General features: G+C 36.0%; 1 protein-coding gene across 14 annotated transcripts in view; it reads right to left on the bottom strand.

Moving 5' to 3' along the window:
- Positions 1-448: 448 nt before the first annotated feature.
- Positions 449-26,382, bottom strand: part of LOC139139745 (dihydropyrimidinase-like) — a 76,262-nt gene continuing 50,328 nt past the window's right edge. For 4 of the 14 annotated variants that reach the window (XM_070708620.1, XM_070708626.1, XM_070708621.1 and 1 more), the window contains 9 exons: positions 21,578-21,698; positions 20,733-20,889; positions 20,369-20,510; positions 18,745-18,915; positions 12,813-12,905; positions 11,736-11,822; positions 10,822-11,005; positions 4,363-4,470; positions 449-3,072 (listed from right to left, as the gene is read on the bottom strand). In XM_070708620.1, coding sequence (XP_070564721.1) covers positions 4,379-4,470; positions 10,822-11,005; positions 11,736-11,822; positions 12,813-12,905; positions 18,745-18,915; positions 20,369-20,510; positions 20,733-20,889; positions 21,578-21,698 — 1,047 coding nt within the window. In that variant the 3' untranslated portion in view covers positions 449-3,072; positions 4,363-4,378. Of the gene's footprint in view, positions 3,073-4,362; positions 4,471-10,821; positions 11,006-11,735; positions 11,823-12,812; positions 12,906-18,744; positions 18,916-20,368; positions 20,511-20,732; positions 20,890-21,577; positions 21,699-22,100; positions 22,222-26,382 lie in introns of all 14 variants that reach the window. The other 10 variants (XM_070708618.1, XM_070708624.1, XM_070708623.1 and 7 more) reach the window with 3 other exon arrangements.

Genomic DNA, 26,382 nt, shown 5'->3' with positions numbered 1-26,382 from the left:
GAGGAGAACGCCACTAATGCGAGAACCTGGGATTGAAAAGTGCGGCTTTAATTTTGTCACAATCTGAACAAATCTAAATATCATTACTATGAGGCCTTTGTGTACAAAATTAGACAAGACATCACGTGATAACAATGGTAACTGATGACAGGTAATCACGGTTTTATAAGATTTGTATCATAAACAGCAGACCTACAAAGCACATATCAGCTAAAATGTTGCCAGATTTTCTTCTCACAATAAGGAATGTGTATATGGTCAAGTAAAGTGAATTGTGAGAGTGGCATACATGATTATTGATTGTGAAAAGTATTTATGAAACCAGAGAGTGTTTAACAGTGCTGATAAACCTGTACCTATACATGATGATAGAAGTCAATATATAGCAGACAGTGATAGAATGAATGCTAGTCAGCATAGCAAGCATTGAAGACGAAAAGAAACTTGGTACTTTTTGAGCGTCACATTTATTTTATATGCACTTTCCAGCTTGGAGGTTTTTCAAGACTCAAGAATAACACATACATTCAGTTAAGGTAAACAGGATAGAGACCTTTGACCTTTTGTAAAATTGAAGAGTTATTAACCAATCACTGTAAGGCAAGAGTCTGGAGATGATTTGTATTTGATTTTCATCTTTATGAGGGTAGTGATTGATTTGAAATTCGAAATGAAAAATATTGTTTTGAAAAAGACCAAGATTGAGAATAAAATAACCTAGACTGCATCAAATGATTAGTGACATTGATTCATCGTGTGACAATGAATTACACAACTTAATTTTGATCTTTTTTTTTATGAAGGGACAAGAGACTTAATGTAAATTGTTGTATTTGATGGATTGAAATATATAAAGTTGGTCATGATTGTACAGGATTTGTGAACCCTTTGTATTCAAACTTGTTACCACAAATACACAAGTGCCACACACAATTTTGTGCATTTCTACCTTCCAACTTCTCACACAAGTTGGTAAATTCCTGGTAATTGCTAATTTTCACTCTGACGTCAAAAATTATATTCACTCAAAGATGTCTGTGATAATTGACTATTTGATCTTTTTTATGTTCAGAGTGAGGTTTTTTACTGTTTGCAATTCTTATCGCACAACTTCAATAAAGTTCAACTTGGTAGAACATCAGAACTGTGATAATGTTCTCCTGCACATCACATGGTTACTGCAAAGACACATCTGATGATAACTTGAATGTCTCTCTTCAAAGATTTCTACATTAAATTTTTCAAAAAAATCGTTGATAAAAAGTTGTTACTATCTCCTTATAATTGCATCATTTGAGAATGTATTAAGCTGGTGGATGTCTGACGGGGGAGAAAACTCTAAAAACAAAATCAAGACAAAATAATGTACTGTGATTCTTGTTCAAAAAATTATATAACAAATATGTTTCTTGAAAAAAGGCACTAGAATACTGTCAAAATATTCCTAATTCACTGATTATTGAATGTATTGTACTCAATGCAACTCAAAATGTATAATTACCATTGTGTTAGGGGTATTCTCTGATTTTAAAACCATAGACATTATCAAAACAGTGAAATAAAATCCTGGTGAAAATGATCTATTCCACAGTAATCATCCACACAACAACATATTCATAGAAACCGATAGTCTGAAGTGGTGATTGTTGGCATCAGTGCTTGTTATCTAAACCTACTGATTTCACTACATCATCAAGATTGAATATTTAGCTGTGTCTACCATTTAAGCTGCATGTGTGTAGATCTGTGTTGAAAATCCACAATTTCATGCATCAAATCTTTTGACATTACAACGGAGACACAGATAAGATGACTGAGAGACAAAAGTTACACTATTGTGGTCTGTTACAAATTTTACCCAGCATGTATTACTCTAAATCATGGCATCCATACTACAGTCAGAGTACAAACTGCCAAAAGTTATATTTCTAAGTGAAACAATCACTCAAACTGATATAAAACTGAGAATGCAAAAATCAAAGTTCCTTGCTTCAAAATCAAGAGAGAGGGCAGCAGCGTATTTTATACGATATTTCAGTTAGAGTGAAACAAAATTCAACTTGGCATAGTTTTTGTGTCTGGGATGTTAAACCAGATGAAAAATATTAAATACAACAAAATGACCGTTGATCTACAAATGTGTGATCATGGAATTACAAAAATAATGAATTAACACAAAGTGTTTGGATTATCATTTCCCATTCCCTGGTGAGAGGCACATTTCATACAAAGAAGCACTTCAAATGTACTTGATAATGTATAAATAGCATTACTTATTACTTTTCAAAATGTCAGCTAGCTGTGCAGTGACAACAGAGCTGTATTCTGCTCATTAATTCAGTCACCATACATGCAGCATGCACTCTGTTGTCTAGCATAAACACATTAACTAACTACTCATTTGTCACTTGATCTCAAATCTTGATGACATTTTCATGCTTTCACTGCAACATTGCTGATTTTATTTTCTAAGACTACTTGGCCATGGTAATCTTAAAATGAAATGATTGTGAAAAAACTCACTGTATGTAATTTGAAAAGCCATTAAAACAGTATCTGATGATAGAATATATATATGAGTGCACTTGTCAAAGCTTTACAGAATGACAGACGTATAGTGACATCTAAAGTTGCTGCAAACTTTGATAGGTTAGTGCTTCAGTACTGCCATGATATGACATCTTTCATGAACACGTGTTCTTCTTTAGTGACTGTACTCACTAGGTTTACTGACAACATTTCCAACACCTAGACTACTTTACATACACCTACTCTAAATGATTATCAATTCACAATTACACCATACGCCTTTCTACTACACATGGTCAAATTTTATACCAAACCATTTATACACACAGTACAGGTTCAAGTATTTTTTGTTCCTTTCTGTTCTCAGACATCTACAAATTGACAAAAGCATAACTACATGATTCTGTTGCTGCATAACACTCAAAATAGATTCAGTGGATATTTAAAATTGAAGATTGGAGCGACCGCCTGGAGGTGCTAGTATGCGTTTGTTTGACTGACGAGAACTCTTCTGGGAACCGTAAGAGCTGTCATCTTGTCCACCTGAAAGTAAAAAAGAATCTTCAAATAAGAATTAAGTAGTGTTATATTTACAGGTGTGTATTTGTGTACAATACTTTGCAAATATTTCCAACATCTTTGTCACAACATCTTCCATCACAGCTGAGCTGTAAATTTTCTCACTTGTCAGTGCATCATGAAATGAAGTCAGCATTTTGTCTGTATATGACATTCCATAGACATCTACAACTATTTGTCCTGACATTATGACAGTCAGTGTGACAGTCATGCAATGTCCTGTATACGACGTCAATTTCAGTGAGTGCCTTGAATTGCAAGTGAGTCAACAAAGCAAGCACTACACGCCTCATGGCTTTGCTATGCACCATCCAATCCATACTTCAATTTGAAACATTCACACTAATGCATAGGACTTGTATGTGTACATGCAACTAAAAACTAATTGACATAAAACTTAAAGCAAAAAAAGTATGCGCAGTTATCACTGAATACATGACTCTAGTAAACAAAGACAATGTACAGGAATGCTGGAAAGTTTTGCAAGAAATGAATGCGTTCTTACAATGAGCAAGATCAGTGCTTACATGCAGTCACTAAAGATAAGATACATTAATTCTACAGCAAAACAAGACATGAGGTGCATGAACAGGCAACAGGTACAATAACATCACAAACAATACATGTATGTCAATGATGGAGGGTAGAGAGTTAAAAATTTGATAGAATTATTATCTTTGCTGTACTTTTGTAGTTTTTCTTTGAATTACTGGTTATTCTGTCATTGGTTTCAATGTTACATCATATTTTAGATGGAATGACAATTCGTTTGTTCTAAATAATGCCTTAGATTTAAAGCAACTATCTGGTGTTGAACATTACTGATTCAGATATCTATCAAGATTTTACCAAATTTGTAACACAGGATCTAAATTATCTACTTAAGAAGTACAATATGCAAGTACAAAATCAACTGTCTTGAAAAATTTACGCAAATCAAACTTTTGCACATTTTAAGTGTTCAATGTGCCTTTGGTAATTGTCATTCAAGATGTATTGGTTTAATTTAGAAATGTAATCCATTCTACTATATTTCCAGGTTTTTCTTTTACATCAGGTAAAGTATGTTCAAATTAAAGCAACTGTAAAAGTTTGTCATAAATTTTCAGTGAATATCATTCAGATTACAAATTAAGAAGGACATTTGAAGGACAAGTCATTGAAGCATGAAGAGCAGAATATATGATAGAATTTTAGAGATAAGGGAAGGAATTGCTTCAATATCTGATGTTATTCATAGAACAAAATATTTACTTTGTTTGGCAGAAACCTAATCACCAAAGATGATACTAGACTTTCCACCAGGAGGGTTGCTGATCTTTTGGGAGGCCCTTGGAGAGACATGATCATCTACCTGTCGACCTGTGAATATGAACATATTCATTTGGAAAATGTGGAAAACTCGCAAATCATATGGAATTAACACGGAGAATATCATGACAAACAAAACACATGAAGGAACAAATTTAAGTGCAAACCTTTAGATACATGCGTGTTAATAAACATACCATTGTTTTCATCACAGCTTAAAACTACTGTAGGTCAGTGTGACATTGATTCCTATTCTACAATACTATGGAATCCATTGGAAACAATTTTCTGCTTTTTGATGTTTGCAGCCATCAGAAATTACATTTACCATAGTTAATGTCGCTTTATGATTGACAAGTTTTACACTTAAGACACAAACTCCTCAAAAGTAGAAAACTAAAAGAAGAAAAAAACATTTTCACAGTTGTCCCATGAAATGAAGTTCTCAGTCAATACAAGAGCAGAGTATTTGTACTACTCTAACAAGCTACACTATTTATTGTCAGTGGTTACATTGTTTCTACTTGTTTACATTAGGTAGAAGATGTTGTCATGGTTACTTTGTTGTATGGAGACACCTAATATGATTGGTCTCTATCTGAATAACTTGCAAACACTTACTGTTATTCTTTACAAAATGAAGACTTACTTTTTGATCTCTCTACAGATTGGAAACTAATTATCGGTGCAGCAATCTACAGTAAATTTATTTGTTTCCAAACTTTTAGTGACATATGCAAACTAAATTCTCAACACTGCTTGAGCCATGCTTGTACAAAAATAAAGCTATTGTAGTTATGTTGCACTTTACAAATGACAAACAAAGTACATAACCTCTTGATAAAATCAAAAATCATACTAAATTACTAAATCGAATCACTTCTCATATTCTTCCAGTTTTGGCGCGAAATGATGAAATGTATGATGATGAAAATGCAAGAATGCAAAGAGAAATGTAACAGTAAATTACTCTGCTTAAAAATGTATTTGTACATTTATTTGTTTTTTCAATAATTTCACTTTAAAGTCAGGTCAAATTTTCTTTCTTTCTTTCTTGCTTTCTTTATAACAAACTAGCAGCATTGTCAATGTAGTAACTTTTGAGACTAAAAGTCATTTCCACACTATCTGATTTTATCAATTTTTTCTTTTCAACTTTATTACCATTTTACAAGTCTCTAGCAATGTACAACCTGATTCTGACTTAGCCAGACCTAAATCCTGTGTTTACGCTTGATTTGCAATATGGGCACCAAGTGTGAGCTGTGAGCAACCACAGCTTGTGAGCTGTGAGCAACCACAGCTTGTGAGCTGTGAGCAACCACAGCTTGTGAGGTTTTGCTGCAACCAACAGGCTATATATACTGTCAAATTTGACTCTTTGATGCTTGGCCACATCAAAGGGAAGCATTATGAATTTTTCAGGCATGTATCGAGCACCAACAAAAATAGCCATAGTAGTCGACTGATTGACTTGTGTCATTCAACCAGATATGAACTGTAAATGCTCACGTGTTTCATTATATATTGCAGTTACATGTATGTGTAAATTTGAACCTTTGCCACATGTTTGCAACTTCATTGAAAGTATTATGATCAACATAATGAACATAATTCACCACAGATGAACTCTATAGGTCATTAAGTATTGAAATATGTAATTAGCTGAAAAAAATATTAATTTCTTTGACTGCTGTCATTGTATCACCACTTTATATAGCAAGTGTAATTGCCTTTGGTCAAGTCCTTCACACTATATATTCCAAACTTTGAAAGCTCATTAGATATGCAAACTATAAATTAGCTGACATGAAAACTTAAATGCGAAATGACTTCCAATATTGATATAACCTGGTATAATCATCAATGTACATAGCATGTTATGCCAATTTTGATTAAATAAATCCAAGTATATATCCCTAATTAGGAAAGTTCATTAAATACACAAATTAGGAATTGGCTGAAGCAAAAATGTTTAATGCCTTTCAATAAAGTTAGCCTACATAATAGTATCTTTAATGTACACAGCAAGTTTCATCAATTTTGGTCATGTAAATTCAAATATATATCCCTAATTTCAAAAATTCATTAAATATGCAAATTAGGAGCTGCATGAAGTAAAAATGCTTAATGACTTTCAATAATGTCGTATCATAGTATCTTTAATGTACATAGCAAGTCTCGTCAACTTTGGTCTTGTCAATACAGATAAATATCCCTGATTATGAAAGTTCATTAAATATGCAAATAAGGAATTGGCTAAACTTCAAATGCTTAATGACTTTCAATAATGTTCTATTATAGTATCTTTAATGTACATAGCCAGTTTCATCAACTTTGGTCTCATCAATTCAGATAAATACCCCTAATTAGGAAAGTTCATAAAATATGCAAATTAGGAATTGGCTGATGTAAAAATGCTTAATGACATTTAATCATATTCTATCATAGTATCTTTAATGTACAAAGCAAGTTTCATCAATTTTGGTCATGTAACTTCAAATATATAGCCTTAATTTCAAAAGGTCATTAAATATGCAAATTAGGATTTGAATGAAGTAAAATGCTTAATGACTTTCAATAACGTTAAATCATAGTATTTTCAATATGCATACCAAGTTTTGTCAATTTTGATCAAGTAAATCCAGATATATACTCCTAATTAGGAAATTTCATTAAACATGCAAATTAGTAATTATCTTTCAGGTCACCCCTTAATATCTTTCAAAGCTGATATATCTTGGTGTGATCAACATTTGTAGCGAATCTCATCAAATTGTGTGCAGTCGTTGTCAATATATATCATTTTTTTCTAAAATAATTAATTATGCAAATGAGCAAAAAGTAAGCAAGCCACACCCACCAAAAACTAATCAGTTCTTGCCATTTGCAAACTGAATCTATGTACCAGATTTGATTCTGATCTGATGAGCCGTTTTTGAGATATTGAGTACACAGACAGACAGACAGACAGACAGACAGACAGACAGACATCGCTGCGACATATGCCCACGTGTGTCAACACGTGAGCAAAAAAGGAAAGTTCCGCCGGACGAAAAGTATCTTGAGTTGATCTCAGCATGAATGTAGGACATGCAAAATGACTACTGTACCCTGATTAATGAAATAAAGAAATTAGAGCAAACACCTGATTTGTAATAGCATTTCAGGATGGAAACAACATTTTGGTAAATTTGCTGAAGGGTTGTGGCAGGTAAGTCAACTGTGTACCAGATTGCTACATTTTGCAGATATTTTACAGTGTGCGGCTGTCAGACTGTGTTTGTGACTGGAAGCAGAAGATATTGTTACATTGTCGATCATCAGTATCCTCTACATTTTAATTTCTTTATTAAAACAGAACTTTGGTCTTTTGGAGCCAACCAATTGCCGACAAGGCAGTGATAAACAACCTCACTTTGTAAGAGAACCATTAATATTTACAGCCATTTTCCTCAGCATTCATATGTGGAACACAGGTATGTGGAATGTGCAACGCTGTAAATACTCATAATATCTGGGTAGTCATCAGCAGTCCAAAGTACAACTCATTAGAATAGGAAAGACAGCCCAAACTCTGATGCCATCACATTCCTAAGCAGTTGTTCCAGACCTCGGAAAATGTGGTTGTTTGCCGCTTGTGGTTTTGCCACAAGGAAAATGCCAGATTAAACCTGACTTTGCCATCAGTTCCTTTGTTATAGGAATTCCTAAAATATTGATATGCCACTCATGTGAATTCTACTGAAAATCTTGGATTCAACTATAAATACTATTTATGAAGTAACGATGTATGAAGTATGAAGTAAGCTACCTTGCACAACACTTCTCATTCAATATTCACGACTCAGAGGCATTGCAACATATGCCATATTTGCAACGTCTCTCAACATCATGCACATTTAAATATTATCTGAGCTTAATTGTTTTCTAAATGAAACAGTATGTAAGATTATCAAAAGTGATCTAATTTGATACTGATCAGAGAGACAAAGTGTGATCTGATTTGACACTGACCTGCCAGACAAAATGTGATCTGATATGACACTGACCTCCTGGACTAGATGTTATCTGATTTGATTGCTGATCTAACAGATTAGATGTGATTTGATTTGAGACTGACTTTCCAGACTAGATATGAACTGATTTGACATTGACCTTACAGACTAGATGTGATCTGGTATGACACCCACCTTACAGACTGGATGTGATCTGATTTGACCTTACAGACTAGATGTGATTGATTTGACACTGACCTGACAGACTAGATGTGATCTGATTTGACACTGACCTGACAGACTAGATATGATCCGATATGACACTGACCTGACAGACTAGATGTGATCCGATATGACACTGACCTGACAGACTAGATGTGATTGATTTGACACTGACCTGACAGACTAGATGTGATCTGATTTGACACTGACCTGACAGACTAGATATGATCCGATATGACACTGACCTAACAGACTAGATGTGATCTGATTTGACACTGACCTGACAGACTAGATGTGATCCGATATGATACTGACCTGACAGACTAAACATGATCTGATTTGACACTGACCTGACAGACTAGATGTGATCCGATATGACACTGACCTGACAGACTAGATGTGATCTGATTTGACACTGACCTGACAGATTAGATGTGATCTGATTTGACACTGACCTAACAGACTAGATGTGATCTGATATGACACTGACCTGACAGACTAGATGTGATCCGATATGACACTGACCTGACAGACTAGATGTGATCCGATATGACACTGACCTGACAGACTAGATGTGATCCGATATGACACTGACCTGACAGACTAGATGTGATCCGATATGACACTGACCTGACAGACTAGATGTGATCCGATATGACACTGACCTGACAGACTAGATGTGATCTGATTTGACACTGACCTTACAGACTAGATGTGATCTGATTTGACACTGACCTGACAGATTAGATGTGATCTGATTTGACACTGACCTGACAGACTAGATGTGATCTGATATGACACTGACCTGACAGACTAGATATGATCCGATATGACACTGACCTGACAGACTAAACATGATCTGATATGACACTGACCTGACAGACTAGATGTGATCCGATATGACACTGACCTGACAGACTAGATGTGATCTGATATGACACTGACCTGACAGACTAGATATGATCCGATATGACACTGACCTGACAGACTAAACATGATCTGATATGACACTGACCTGACAGACTAGATGTGATCTGATTTGACACTGACCTGACAGACTAGATGTGATCTGATATGACACTGACCTGACAGACTAGATTTGATCCGACATGACACTGACCCAACAGACTAGATGTGATCTGATTTGACAATGACACCTGACAGACTAGATTTGATCCGACATGACACTGACCCAACAGACTAGATGTGATCTGATTTGACAATGACACCTGACAGACTAGATGTGATCTGATTTGACACTGACCTGACAGACTAGATGTGATCTGATTTGACACTGACCTGACAGACTAGATGTGATCCGATATGACACTGACCTGACAGACTAGATGTGATCTGATTTGACACTGACCTGACAGACTAGATGTGATCTGATTTGACACTGACCTGACAGACTAGATGTGATCCGATATGACACTGACCTGACAGACTAGATGTGATCTGATATGACACTGACCTGACAGACTAGATGTGATCTGATTTGACACTGACCTGACAGACTAGATGTGATCTGATATGACACTGACCTGACAGACTAGATGTGATCTGATTTGACACTGACCTGACAGACTAGATGTGATCTGATATGACACTGACCTGACAGACTAGATTTGATCCGACATGACACTGACCCAACAGACTAGATGTGATCTGATTTGACAATGACACCTGACAGACTAGATGTGATCCGATATGACACTGACCCAACAGACTAGATGTGATCCGATATGACACTGACCTGACAGACTAAACATGATCTGATTTGACAATGACACCTGACAGACTAGATGTGATCTGATATGACACTGACCTGACAGACTAGATGTGATCTGATTTGACACTGACCCAACAGACTAGATGTGATCCGATATGACACTGACCTGACAGACTAAACATGATCTGATTTGACAATGACACCTGACAGACTAGATATGATCCGATATGACACTGACCTGACAGACTAGATGTGATCTGATTTGACACTGACCCAACAGACTAGATGTGATCCGATATGACACTGACCTGACAGACTAGATGTGATCCGATATGACACTGACCTGACAGACTAAACATGATCTGATTTGACAATGACACCTGACAGACTAGATGTGATCTGATTTGACACTGACCTGACAGACTAGATGTGATCTGATTTGACACTGACCTGACAGACTAAATGAAGATGCATGCAGATCTCTTCCTCCTCCATGGCGTGTTGGTGGTCTGGAAAACTCATCCTGGTGTGTTATGGGAGAAACTGCTACAGCCTTAGCACTCTCATCTTCAGTTGATGGCACAAACACTGGACCGTCATAAGGTTCACGTTCTACTTTTACTGGTTTTTTGATCTGCAATATGGAGTATCACAAATGAACGGTCAATTTGCTTATTTATCCTTATAACTTATTCACTGTGATGCTCTGTAAGGATTGGAAAATGACATCACTGTATATGTATGTATATGCTATAAGTTTCCAATTGGGTTTGAACTCACAACATACAGCAGCAAGTCACCTAGCAAAGAAGCAACAGATAGAACCGCTTGGCCAAATCCATCCACTCAAAAAAAGTGGTTCAATAACCGAGCTAAGTTGTTAAAATTTTTCTGACTGGAACCCCTCCACACCTGCTGCAGAGTTCGCACTCACCCTTGTACACTCACTATCACACATCACACATAAACTTTATAGAAGCAATGAATACATCGCTTAAACTGGGTGAAAGACAGCCTCAGGGGCAATTCTGTCCACCAGCAGAGCTATCAACCCAGGGTAGAAAATACGGTAAGTTTCCAATCGGGTTCAAACACACAACAATAAGGCAGCCAGTCACCTAACGGAGAAGCCACAAAGTGGTTCAAAAATGTTATTCTTCATTGACAAACTTCATATGAAGAGAGCAATACCATCCCATACTTGTTCATTACTAACTAGTGGTACAGCACCATTTTTGAACATTAAACAGCAGTGAAAGGTTTAACCTCTCTTCATCGCGATACCCTGAGAATAGATCTACAATAATCAATGATAACAATGTATTTGGACCAAACCATGTCAATGAAAGGTGAATTTGAAATACCTCATCTCTGCGGGCAATCTTGGAGTAGCAGGCGGCAGAATTGGTTGGATTTGGAATGAATCGTCCCGCACCTTGTGTAACATGTAACTGAAAAAAACCAACATATCAAATTTGCAAATGACCAAATCTAGTGAATTAGAACTGTTTACTCTGAATCTGAACAAAAACTCATTGAATAGTAAGTATTATTACATATGTACCACAGATTATTCAGTCTACGGCAACAAAATAAAGAAGGTATTTTCAACGAAGGTCTCCCAACAGAAAAAAATAATCCCTCTCAACAATATGTATATTTAAAAATCTTGGGATAAATTTCAGTTTTCACTGCGTAACTTCAAAGATGTTGAACATGAAAATTTCGCAAGAAAATGCTTGATACTGTTCCTTAGAGGAATATTAATTTGAAGGGATTGAGTTTCCTTTCCCATGAAATCCAATCTGTAATTTCTTGAATTCAAATGATCTGATAAAGATTGACATTGCATGTGGTAAACTTTGAAGTACTTTACACTTAGGTTTTCATTTTATGAGATCAGCCATCAACTGATTAACATATTGCAAGCTAGATATCAACACTTTAATCATCAGTTTCTTTATCTGTTTGGAATGCAAATTAAGCTGATGGTATGTCATTCTGACCATTCTAACAATGCATGTTTTACAGTTCTTACTGATATAACTGTCTTCTCAGATGATAAACAAACTCCCAAAGACAGGACTTTATATCACAACTCCTAGCATTAGACAAATTTGAATTGAATAGCGTTGATCGCCATTTCAGGTTTGTTACTGAATATAGCTGCACGTGCGCAACTTTTGGACAAATATGCCTGAAATTTGGACAAATTTTGTCGTTGCATGCGCGGCTGTTGTTGCATCTTGTAGTCTTAGCCATCAATTCATACGAATAAGTGTAACTTTTAGTTGCCATTGTAATACTATGCGGGAAATGCGGACGAATATTTATTTATGCATATCAATGAGAGAAAAACATGACGTTATTTGTGATCTGTGCTATTAGCTATTTGTCACAGTGAGTTTCTTTTCCATATTGTTCACTGAGGAAGAACTTACCACACCATCCTCAAGAACCACTCTACCCTGACATATGACAGCCACTGGCACACCATGGCATTCCATTCCTTCAAATATGTTGAAATCCACAGCCTGTGAATGAATTAGTGGTAGAAAAATGCGTAATGATGACACTGTGCTCCTCAGTGCATTTAGCGGTAGGGATGCAAGGAGAGAGGTTTGGGGAATGTTGCTGAGAAAGATGCACAGAAAGGGTTGAAATGTGAACTGTAATAAAACTTATTGATTTTTTAGCAGTGAGCGTCCAGCTTGGTAAACATGCCCTCTTGTACATGAAGGCAAAAAACATAATTTTCACATGTCCACCAAACTTGGAATTTGCATACATGTACATAGATCATCCAAATTGATTTATCTGCAAGATTTTGTATGTTCCTTGCTACAAAATTCTGACCCAATTGAATTATAACAGGAAAACATGCACGCATGATTGGACAGTGTGGACTGTGTATTGGATGCACTACCGGTACATCTGCCGTGATGATGGATTGCCAGACGACCACACTGCATCAAAGAACTGTAGTTTAAAACGAAAATATAATTCTAAACAAGTCATTGACAATGACATAGTAATAGGAGTATTAGTCTTGATGGGGCAGGGAAATGTGGTCATTAAGAAGTATCACTGGATTGATATGTTGAGATCTATGGGCACATAGGTCTATGTCGTTGTTCCTAATTTGAAACACATGAGGCATGTCTAAGTTATGGTTCTAAATTGGGAAAAAAGATCAGACCTGTAGCTGTATTGGCCAGCCAAGAAATACATATGCGCATAATAAATGAGGTACAAGATGTGACATTTTAAGGTCTAATATCCTATCAAAATTGAAGGGTATAGAAATTGTGGTTACTGAGATATGCATATATATGTATAATCAAGGTCAAAGGTCATTGAGGTCACATGACATTTTGAAAAAAAAACATGTATTGCTAATAAATCCCTATATGCCAAAAATTAGACCTCTACCTCTATTCGCTTGCCCAGAATTAGATATGTGCATAATAAATGAGGTAAAGCGTGTGTTGTCATAAGGTCTCCCATCCTACTAAATATAAAGGGCATAGCACTTGTGGTAATTATTTATTGACATAAACGTATATTTTAGGTAAAAAATCAAGTTCACATGACATTTTGTCAAAAAATTTCTATCCTATAGTTATCCCTATATACGAAAAATCAGACATCCAGCTGTATTGGCTTGCTCAGAATTAGATATGCACATAATTAATGAGGTACAGTATGTGGCGTCATAAGGTCTCCCATCATACCAGATATGAAGGGTGTGGCACTTTTGGTTACTGAGTTATGGACAAATATGTATATTTGAGGTCAAAGGTCATTGAGGTCACGTGACATATTGTCAAAAAAAATTGTTTTGCTAAGTTATCCCTATATACCAAAAATCAGACCTCTAGCTCTATTGGCTCTCTCAAAATTAGATATGTGCATAATTAATGAGGTATAATATGTGGCGTCATCCCATCATACCATATATGAAGGGTGTAGCACTTGTGGTTACTGAGTTATGGACAAATACGTATATTTGAGGTCAAAGGTCACCGAAGTCACGTGACATTTTGTCAAAATGTCTGAGATATCTGTGTGAAAGGATGGACGAACGGACACAATGACCCGGACACCATGACCCAATCTATAAGCCCCCTGGACTTCATCCGTGGGGACTAAAAACTGTGTCACTGCATCCTTTTTGCACTAGAATACGATGAGAAACTAAATTTTTATTTTTCTTGGCCTTATACATGAGCGTCTAGGGAGAACTGACTTATACATGGGAGTCTATGGAGAACTGCCTTATACATGGGAGTCTATGGAGGTGTAAACTAAAAAGTCCTCCAAGTCTAACACGGCCAAATTTGATTGCATTGTGAAACAAATCGATGTGCATCTGTATGGGGTAGAGTACTATCCTTGTGCAAAGTTTGAAAGAAATTGACCAGGGCATGTCTGCGTGAACGGACGGACGGATGCACGCACGGACAGACGGACATGACCCAATCTATAAGTCCCCCCAGACTTCGTCCGTGGGGACTGACAAACTTTCTTCGTGTCATTGATAGCCTTGATTTTCTTTGGATATTAAATGGACACATTTATTAAAGACGTCACTTTAGCTTGTCATTGACAGTGAAACGATTTTTTGCAGAAACTTGATCGGTCCAGCCAAGTACACATGCTTGTACACATATACATGAGTATATGTATTTTTCTTGAGACAAAAAGGGTTGGGCCAAACACAACTCTTGTAAAACACAAGACACAATGACACAATGATATATATATGTTCATTTAAATTACTCAATGTTTGAGAGTATTCATTGTTTTAATGATTATGATAACATTTTAGCTCAGATATATTTTCATTTCATATTTTGATATGATCAAGAAATGTTTGATGTTCACTTCTACATCATTAAACAAGAGGTATCTGCAAAAAATATTAAAATAATTCAGAATCACATAATTCTTGTATAAGTTATAACAGTTTGAAATAGGCCGAATGGACAATTGTAGTAGTTCTACTTTGAATTGTTGCTTTAATGTTGACATGCAAAATTTTAATTCACAAACTTTATGATATGAAAATGGATATGCTTACTGCAATTACTGTTGACAATTTCCCTTTGCCATGACTCTTAATAAAATTTAATTTAAAACTGACGGTCAAGCTCAATGCCATTTCAATTGGAAGGCAACAGAAATTACCTTTCAGCTATTGGACCACCCTAGGTGGTTTCTTGTGAACCATAATTGTGTACTTAAGGGGTCTTCATCCAATACATCACATGATGAGATGACCTTGACTTGACCTTTCAAAAAACCTCGGTTTTTCTCCTTTTCCTTTGTATTATGACTCCGTTTGTGAAAGTTTCCTTTGAAATTATGGTTTTTACTATCAAACTGAGTAGTTGCAGGCCAAACGTTGATTCAAGCAAAGTATGTAAAACTTTTGATAGACTCCAGGATGGACGGGGCTCACAGTACAGCGGCAAAGCAAGCCCAAAGCAAAGCCTGTGTACTGTACCCTGTACCAGGGAATTTGTAACTTTGTAGAAATGAGAGTAAACTGTTTCAATACATTGCAACTTTGTAGGAAGGAGGGTAAAATGTTTCAACATCTTACAACTTTCGATTGTTTGCTGTAGTTTTCTGTTGAGGGGCACTGTCTAGAAAATCAATCGCCACTACATTCGCCAAACTGGAATTTTTGTAGCCATTTTTAATTTTTTGTAGCATTTGGCTAACTGGCGATCGGGTATCGGGAGCCCTGCCGTTTCACAGAAACTGACTGCGTATTCGAGCGCCACAGCAATGAACGAACGGTCGGGGAATCCCCACGAAAATCGCTCACACTACGTACTCGTCCAAAACATTGATTGTTCACTTTTTAGCTGCATGATTCACTTGCCAAAAATATTTTTATTTTGTAGATAAATAATTAAATTTCTCAGTTTTTTATTTCGTTTGTTAATGAAAAGTCATTTTAATGTTTTTAGATGCTTTAAAAATTTCAAAACCCGCTAAAAAGCAACTATTTGGCCAAAATTCAAACGAAAACCAAGCTCGAATCATGGGCTATTTCTGTATGAATACTCTTAGTCTCTACTCTCGCCGATGCACGATTTTGCACCGACATTTTTCACTCATTTTCGTTGGTATCACTTTGAAACTCCAGGAAGCGATTGAGAAGAAAGGGTTACCTTGAATTATTGAGGTTTTGGCTGATAATTTGCCAAATTAAATGAGAAAAAACACTACGAAAATTTCCACAGGCTTACACACTGAGTGTTTCAGAGGCCTTTCATGTTCGTGTGGTACAACATGTGATCATGGAGGTAGTAGGAGACTGAGGTTTCTTGCACGGTCGCGCCGATGAAATGGGAAGCTTAAATTTTCGCTCGTAATTTTGCAAACGAAATCATAAATCCACTCAAAACTTCGTATTTTTTTTACATATTTGAAACCCATGAGGAACGTAATTCATTCTCCCCTGCACAGTAAAAAGGAGATCGAAACGACATGCATGTCAGACCATGGAGGTAGTAGGCTACCCCATCTCGTAATTTACACTGACGGAACAAAAACAATTTGATCGAGCATGGACGTTCTAACGTAAATGCATCATTGTCTATCGCATTTTCATGTAAGCCAATACACTCACACGTAAACTCTACGTTCAATTATTTTCGCTGATAGTGAGAGTGCAGCGTGAATGGTATGCTTTAGTCGTTAGATAACACTGATCACGTGGTGTGACAAAATAGTTTTACGGAAGTTGTTGACGGAAATGACGTCAACTTTGCCTCTCCTAACTCTATAAGCTTCCTCAGTTACGTAACTTCGTCGCTAAAAATGGTAATGATAATACAGCAAGATTGGTTTTTATTACAACCTCTATGGCATGCAATACATATTCCTGTACTTCAAGAGCCATACATTAATACTTCTTATAAACATTGTTTTTCCCAAACCTGCATGAAGATACATATCAAATCAGCATATCACATCAAGCTCAGTTGACCTTTACAAAATTTACAATCATAAACATGTAGTTTAGAAAATGTGACTGGTCTGGGATGTATTGGTTTAATATTTTATCCAGTAAATGGTTGTTTTATAGATCTACACATGTTAATTAACCCTTATCATGCCAGAACTATCACTCCTCCATCTGCTGATGAGTCAAGGACACGGACACGGACCCGACTAGTTCCTCGAGAACTATTTCTCTGACCCCCCACAAGATCTGAGATTACTTTTGTCTTCTCTTTCGCACATGTATATATTTTGTCTACATATTTCTGGTGAAATAAAATTCACTTCATTTCACTTCACTCAGTGTAAAGCAGTATTTAGCAAACATTTGTGAATATTATCACCTACTCGGCATGATGAGTTATGGCTGCTTTGGTCAGTAAAGATAACATATAAAGTATCTATGTTTTGGTCGGTAAAGATAACATTTAAAGTATCTATGTTTTGGTCAGTAAAGATAACATTTAAAGTATCTATGTTTTGGTCAGTAAAGATAACATTTAAAGTATCTATGTTTTGGTCAGTAAAGATAACATTTAAAGTATCTATGTTTTGGTCAGTAAATATAACATTTAAAGTATCTATGTTTTGGTCAGTAAAGATAACATTTAAAGTATCTATGTTTTGGTCAGTAAAGATAACGTTTAAAGTATCTATGTTTTGGTCAGTAAAGATAACATTTAAAGTATCTATGTTTTGGTCAGTAAAGATAACATTTAAAGTATCTATGTTTTGGTCAGTAAATATAACATTTAAAGTATCTATGTTTTGGTCAGTAAAGATAACATTTAAAGTATCTATGTTTTGGTCAGTAAAGATAACGTTTAAAGTATCTATGTTTTGGTCAGTAAAGATAACGTTTAAAGTATCTATGTTTTGGTCAGTAAAGATAACGTTTAAAGTATCTATGTTTTGGTCAGTAAAGATAACATTTAAAGTATCTATGTTTTGGTCAGTAAATATAACATTTAAAGTATCTATGTTTTGGTCAGTAAAGATAACATTTAAAGTATCTATGTTTTGGTCAGTAAAGATAACATTTAAAGTATCTATGTTTTGGTCAGTAAAGATAACGTTTAAAGTATCTATGTTTTGGTCAGTAAAGATAACATTTAAAGTATCTATGTTTTGGTCAGTAAAGATAACATTTAAAGTATCTATGTTTTCAGAGCCTTCAAATGTTCAAGTCTTTGTTAAAATGCAATGTATAGGACCTGTAACCTCACTGGTGTAGTAACCGACATGACATGGTAACATATGAACTTGGCAGAATAAGGGTTTAATAATTGGGTAAATTAAAATAAATACTGTTTTACAGATTATTTTTCTATGTCTGTTTATTTGTATAGTTACCTGGTGGTGAGTGTCTTTGGAGATTGTCCTCGTTGCATTTGGATCCCACACTACAATATCAGCATCAGAACCAACTTGGATAACACCTTTCCTTGGATAGATGTTGAAAATCTTGGCAGCATTGGTACTTGTCACTGCTACAAATCTGCATGGATCCATCTTACCAGAATGCTAGATATAATCAACAAACAAACCAACAAAGTTGAATAGAATTAGTTTCACCTTTGTGATCCTAGATCAATGAATACCTTGTAATTGATACTGCTCTGTTGTAATACTGAAGTAGTATAAATCCATGAAGGACAATGATTTGATTCTGTCTGGTTTCAAAAACTACACACAAAGATAAAAATATTGAGATATAAGTTCCACTACTGTTATACCATAACAAATTCATTAGATAATTTAAAACCAAATTATTAATATAAAAGTGATTAAAGCATCTGTTCTGACTCTCATGTGGTTAATTTCATTGGAGTCAAAATGGGATATCGTAATGTAAGTCCCTGAAATTGAACAATTCACATCTCATAGTAGTTCAACCAAACCAATTGAAGGAAAGGTATTTTGTCTGATCAAATATTACAAAAATATCCCCAATACATAAAATACTGCAGTTAAATGATGGTGTACTTCAAGTTGAAGAATGAGTGAAAATACCACAATAAATTATTCAAGAGAAATTCCATACACATTCACTTATCTTTTATTAAAATGCATGCTTTCAATAAACGTCAACACGTCTTATTTTACACAAACTTTTCTAAATTCACCTAATAATTATAATTACAGTATATTTGTAGGAATGCCATTGAGTAATTGAAAACTTTAAAATAAAAGTTGTATTTCGTTCTGCTCATAAACTCATATTTTAAAAGATCACCGATAGGGAGCTGTTTCTCCATTTGCTAATATTTGTGTACTGTCTATATGTGATCAGAAAGTTTACAAAGTTTTCATGTGGTTGAGTACAGTGGTTAAAAACATAGAAAGTACAATGTGTGTTCTTCTTTTATTATCGTTCATTTATGTATGATTTTTGCAATATTTCACCATACAGTAGGATTAAAATTATCTTGGGAGATCTGTATTCTATGACACTATTTCCTGAGAGATTTTGAAGAATGGCTGTTGTCATCGGTTAAAACCATTTTTTGTAGAGTTGGAGTGGATTTAAGATGGAAACCTCCACTTTTGGCCAGAAGCTTGTTAATGTCATGAGGCTGTATAGCTGACAAAAAATACATGTTTACACCAAATTTGAAGCTGATAAGTGCAACCATTTCCAAGAAAACTGAGTGGAAAGACATAAAGACACAGACGACAGATACTGGACAGCTACTACCCTTGAAACCATCGCAAGAGGAAGCTTTACATTTCCAATTGTTGAAATGATATGGGTTTATAGATAACAATCATTGTGAAAGACATTCCATAGTTTTCAAGTTTATTCTACGCAGCTACATGCAACTCAGCTTTCCTTTTTTAATTGTTGCTAAAAGTTATTTCTGATGATTTAGTAGTTTCCTTAAAAGAGGAACTTGTCACATGCAATGTAATGAAAGATGCTCTCTCTTTGCAATTCTAACTCTGAACCAAACCTATAGCTTCATGTTCAACTTACCACACCCTTCTCCCAAACAACAGACATTCTGTCTTCAACACCATTGACACCATTTGGAATCATTGTAAAGTTATCCTTGCCAAGAGCCTTCTGGTTAGAACTGAAGGTACAGTTATCAGTGCCAGTCAACTGCAACTCATCACTGTTCATATACAAAGCAGAATAGACAATCAAAATTACAAATTGCAGAGTTGTGTTGAAAAATACACAGTTCTCTCCACATTACAGTTACTGTACACTATCAACAGGGTTCAATGTATTCTCACATCAAAGTCAACAGATGGGAAGTTGGCACTTTAATGTCACAGAAAGGCAGTAAATAGTACAACTTAAGAACTCTATTGACAGAGAATTATTAACTCACTTGGCCAACATGTCCATCAGATATGAGGGTGTGGTTGTATCTGGTCTCAGTGGTGGACTCAACACATGACCAGCAGCATGACGCCAGCATTTGTCATGGTAATGAGTACCATCTGTGCCAAGACTGGCAGCAATAGGTTCACCAAATACAACATTACCTATTGAATAAACAGAGTCAAATACAAAAATATTATGGCCTACTAAAAAAGTTGTGTATAGTATTCAAAACATAGGAAAAACAATGTAAGATACAGCTACTGATGGGAAAGCTCTTCAATAACATTATACATCAATATATATTCAGCTACATGCAAGTGTAAAAGCAATATCAATTTTACAAAGCACCACTGTACAGTGATTGTGTTTGTTTCAGTTGTTTTTGAAAAAAAAAATTGTTTTGTAGAAACATGACAAAAATGACAGTGCAAATGACAACATGCTCCTATTTGATCACTAACTTTACTATACCACCATGGAAGCTATCTGAAGAGGTTGAAGTGAAATAAGATATTTGGCCAAATAAGAGAAATTTTGGTAAGAAAATTTACATATGCAAATCTTACATACATTTGATCAAATTGGACTGAAATTATCTGAAGTTACCTACAAGAACAATCTGACATATACTTTTGAAAAAATGTTGTTGTACAAAAAAATAAGAATATTAACCAAAACACTTCAAATATCAAAATTTTGCACTCATAAAAAATTAGGTTAGTTAACTGCAGGCACCAGTAAATATTTCAGACAATATTTTAGAGCTGTAAGTCAAGTGATTATGGAGAAAAAGATTGTGATCTTGAAATACAATAACCTAAAATCTACATGAAGAGATGAAGCATTTACCTCTCTTTCTTGCGGCTGAAACAACATTTGCAGCACTTTTACTCATAACATGCACAATATAAAGTGGACAATTGACTTCATTGGCTATTACTATAGCACGGTTTGTAGCTTCAGCTTCAACCTTTACATTGACACAAAATCACATATGAAAAATAAAAATGAAATTGAAAAAAAAAAAAATTATTATCATGAGGTACATCACTTGGAGACTGCACACATTACTTGTTGGTACATCTAGATTATGAATAGAAAACATTTTTGTAATCAGGTGGCTTGGCCCATTCTGAGAATTATCATGGCAGAGTAAATCGTTTGTCAATAGTGTTCATATAGTCACATTGGCAATCAATGGTTTTGTGTACGGATCAAGCGATCTGCAAACATTCACTTTAAAGTAAGCTGTTGCTTTCATCATCCCAATAACTGATGCAATGCAATGATCAATAACATAAATGTAAAATCTGATTTGTTCTCAGAATGGTCAAACACACACTGCTCACATTCCTGCAATCAGTAATTTCACCTTTCTTTCTAGCTGCTGATATGATATCAGCTGAACTTTTGCTCATGACTTTGACGATGTAAAGAGGTACATCCACTTGTTTGGCGATGCAGATAGCTCTGTTGGTAGCTTCAGCTTCCATCTGTATTTGTGAACAAATGATGATTTTCCGGTTGAAAATACACAACAGGACACTTCAATATACAATGATGCATGTAATTATAATTATACTGTCATCTTCAGTAAAATACTGGTTAGATATACTATGATAATCACATGCTTTCATAACTTGTTGATTAATTTCAAAAAAGCAATTGAAAAAAAGCAATAAAACACACTGCAGTGTGGACAGCTGAAAAGAAATATGCACAGTGAAATTGTTCTGCCATTAAGAGTGAAATGTATGAATATTCTTCAACAGTGTCAATCATCAAGGTATACATGTATACTGCAATGCATGGATTCATAGCTGTTGACATTGAGATGTTTTCCAAGATTACACATGGGGAACTTAATAAATACACTGCATATGCTAATCCTGTACATCCCTCCAGAGATAAAAGTGGACCATTCCTCAAACACATCAGGTATCCTCAGAATACTGATGCACTGGGTTAGCGTATTTGAACATTACGGTACTCATTTAAGAGAAGGACCATTTGCTATCCAGGGAAGGTGCCTTCGCAGATTGATGAGGGCATAGTTATGTTTTCAACTTGGTGAATTCCTGTAAATTTTTTTTTGTACTCCTTCTCAAAGGAATTTTTTCAGATCATGGCCAATATTTGAAGTACTTATTGACCATTTAATGTTTCTGATGTTAGATAATAAGTTGGCACAGGAAAGTATACATTTCATGTTTTTGTCTTGAAAACTGAATTTAATACGGTAAAGATACCAAACAAGTGTGTAAGATGTACTTTGAGATACAAATCTGCATCATAGGCAAATGTATACACACAAAATAGCAAACCAACAACTTGAGAGATGATCTGCTAAATTCACCATATCAATATCATAGCAATGTCTTCTAAAGACATCTTTGGGATTCAGAAGTGCCTATTTATATAGTTCCAATAACACTGGTGAAACTATATATTTATATGTAACAGCAGTATAACTGCTAGTCTTATAAGAGGCATGTGTTGAACTGCCTATGAAATACGCCCCTACAGCCAACATTACTATCATTATTGTGACCTAAAGATGTAATATGTTCATCACCACTGCATCTTATTATCTGAGCTTGTGAGATTGACATGAAGAAACTACATGTATGAGATGGGCACTTCCTTAAATTTCGCACAATCAATTTTTTTGAAAACAGGATTTCCTTGACAGTATTCAAACTAGGCCATCCTGTTCATGTTTTTTTTACTTTTTCATTGGTTTAATCCCTGCAAGTACACTGTATCAACTCTCTTTGCTTATTCCAACATTGTCTCTCCTTTTTACATTACAGCTCAATGAGGCAAAGTGAAATTGACCTTTGGTTGATGAAGTGAACAAATTGTTACCAAAACGTTACTACACATGCACACTTACAACCCATGGGTATTGTGGATCAAGCAGGTCACAATAGCATGTGGAAAGTCACAAGTCTGGCAAAGAAAAGTTCAGTGATTAGAATTTTCAATGTTTTAGCCAAAATTTACCATGTTTACAGTGAATCAAATGACCCATGAATCTAGACAATAACTAAATGACAGCACAAAATATGTTAATCTTCCTGTAAAAGACAGAAAACTTGTTTGCATACCATTTGGGTATAAATCGAATGGCTAGTGTGGAAAATGACAGAAAACCACATCCTCCACTTTATTGTAAGGCGAGTTGTAACTCCTTTGGTGTGCCAACTCCATGGTTTATATAAAATCATGAGATTGATCAGAATCATTGAAGTTTTCCCATATTGATACAATGGGTGCGGTACTCAACCATATTGATACAATGGGTACAGTACTCAATGGTTGAAGTTTTCCCATATTGATACAATGGGTACGGTACTCAATGGTTGAAGTTTTCCCATATTGATACAATGGGTACGGTACTCAATGGTTGAAGTTTTCCCATATTGATACAATGGGTACGGTACTCAATGGTTGAAGTTTTCCCATATTGATACAATGGGTACAGTACTCAATGGTTGAAGTTTTCCCATATTGATACAATGGGTACAGTACTCAATGGTTGCCTTGAAAGGAGACGTGCAGCCACATTTTATAGTCTCAACATTGTGACAACACTGTCTACAGTGAAAAGTATGTTACTGACATGGCAAGACAAGAGATGACCAAAACCATACTAAATATTTTTCTTCATTGATATCAGTCTCAAATCTATTTCACATTTTCCAGAACCTCCCCTCCCCATCCTCCTCCATATCAAATATAGTCTAACGCTTTGCACCACCCCATCCCCTTTCCATATCAAATAGTCTAACGCTTTGCACCACCCCATCCCCTTTCCATATCAAATAGTCTACCGCTTTGCACCACCCCATCCCCTTTCCATATCAAATAGTCTAACGCTTTGCACCACCCCATCCCCTTTCCATATCAAATAGTCTAACGCTTTGCACCACCTCATCCCCTTTCATATCAAATAGTCTAACGCTTTGCACCACCCCATCCCCTTTCCATATCAAATAGTCTAACGCTTTGCACCACCCCATCCCCTTTCCATATCAAATAGTCTAACGCATTGCACCACCCAATCCCCTTTCCATATCAAATAGTCTAACGCATTGCACCACCAAATCCCCTTTCCATATCAAATAGTTTAACGCATTGCACCACCTCATCCCTCTTCATATCAAATAGTCTAACGCTTTGCACCACCCCATCCCCTTTCCATATCAAATAGTCTAATGCTTTGCACCACCCCATCCCTTTCCATATCAAAAAGTCTAATGCTTTGCACCACCCCATCCCCTTTCCATATCAAAAAAAAGTCTAATGCTTTGCACCACCCCATCCCCTTTCCATATCAAATAGTCTAATGCTTTGCACCACCCCATCCCCTTTCCATATCAAATAGTCTAATGCTTTGCACCACCCCATCCCCTTTCCATATCAAATAGTCTACCGCTTTGCACCACCCCATCCCCTTTCCATATCAAATAGTCTAACGCTTTGCACCACCTCATCCCTCTTCATATCAAATAGTCTAATGCTTTGCACCACCCCATCCCCTTTCCATATCAAATAGTCTAATGCTTTGCACCACCCCATCCCCTTTCCATATCAAATAGTCTAACGCTTTGCACCACCCCATCCCCTTTCCATATCAAATAGTCTAATGCTTTGCACCACCCCATCCCCTTTCCATATCAAATAGTCTAACGCTTTGCACCACCCCATCCCCTTTCCATATCAAATAGTCTAACGCTTTGCACCACCCCATCCCCTTTCCATATCAAAAAGTCTAACGCTTTGCACCACCCCATCCCCTTTCCATATCAAAAAGTCTAATGCTTTGCACCACCCCATCCCCTTTCCATATCAAATAGTCTAATGCTTTGCACCACCCCATCCCCTTTCCATATCAAATAGTCTAATGCTTTGCACCACCCCATCCCCTTTCCATATCAAATAGTCTAACGCTTTGCACCACCCCATCCCCTTTCCATATCAAATAGTCTAACGCTTTGCACCACCCCATCCCCTTTCCATATCAAAAAGTCTAATGCTTTGCACCACCCCATCCCCTTTCCATATCAAATAGTCTAACGCTTTGCACCACCCCATCCCCTTTCCATATCAAATAGTCTAACGCTTTGCACCACCCCATCCCCTTTCCATATCAAATAGTCTAACGCTTTGCACCACCCCGTCCCTTTCCATATCAAATAGTCTAACGCTTTGCACCACCCCATCCCCTTTCCATATCAAATAGTCTAACGCTTTGCACCACCCCATCCCCTTTCCATATCAAATAGTCTAACGCATTGCACCACCCCATCCCCTTTCCATATCAAAAAGTCTAATGCTTTGCACCACCCCATCCCCTTTCCATATCAAAAAGTCTAACGCTTTGCACCACCCCATCCCCTTTCCATATCAAAAAGTCTAATGCTTTGCACCACCCCATCCCCTTTCCATATCAAATAGTCTACCGCTTTGCACCACCCCATCCCCTTTCCATATCAAATAGTCTAATGCTTTGCACCACCCCATACCCTTTCCATATCAAATAGTCTAACGCTTTGCACCACCCCATCCCCTTTCCATATCAAATAGTCTAACGCATTGCACCACCCCATCCCCTTTCCATATCAAATAGTCTAACGCTTTGCACCACC

The sequence above is a fragment of the Ptychodera flava genome, chromosome 9, assembly GCF_041260155.1.
Source record: "Ptychodera flava strain L36383 chromosome 9, AS_Pfla_20210202, whole genome shotgun sequence".
Classification (NCBI taxonomy): domain Eukaryota; kingdom Metazoa; phylum Hemichordata; class Enteropneusta; family Ptychoderidae; genus Ptychodera; species Ptychodera flava.
This window is presented reverse-complemented; position numbering and strand designations above follow the sequence as displayed.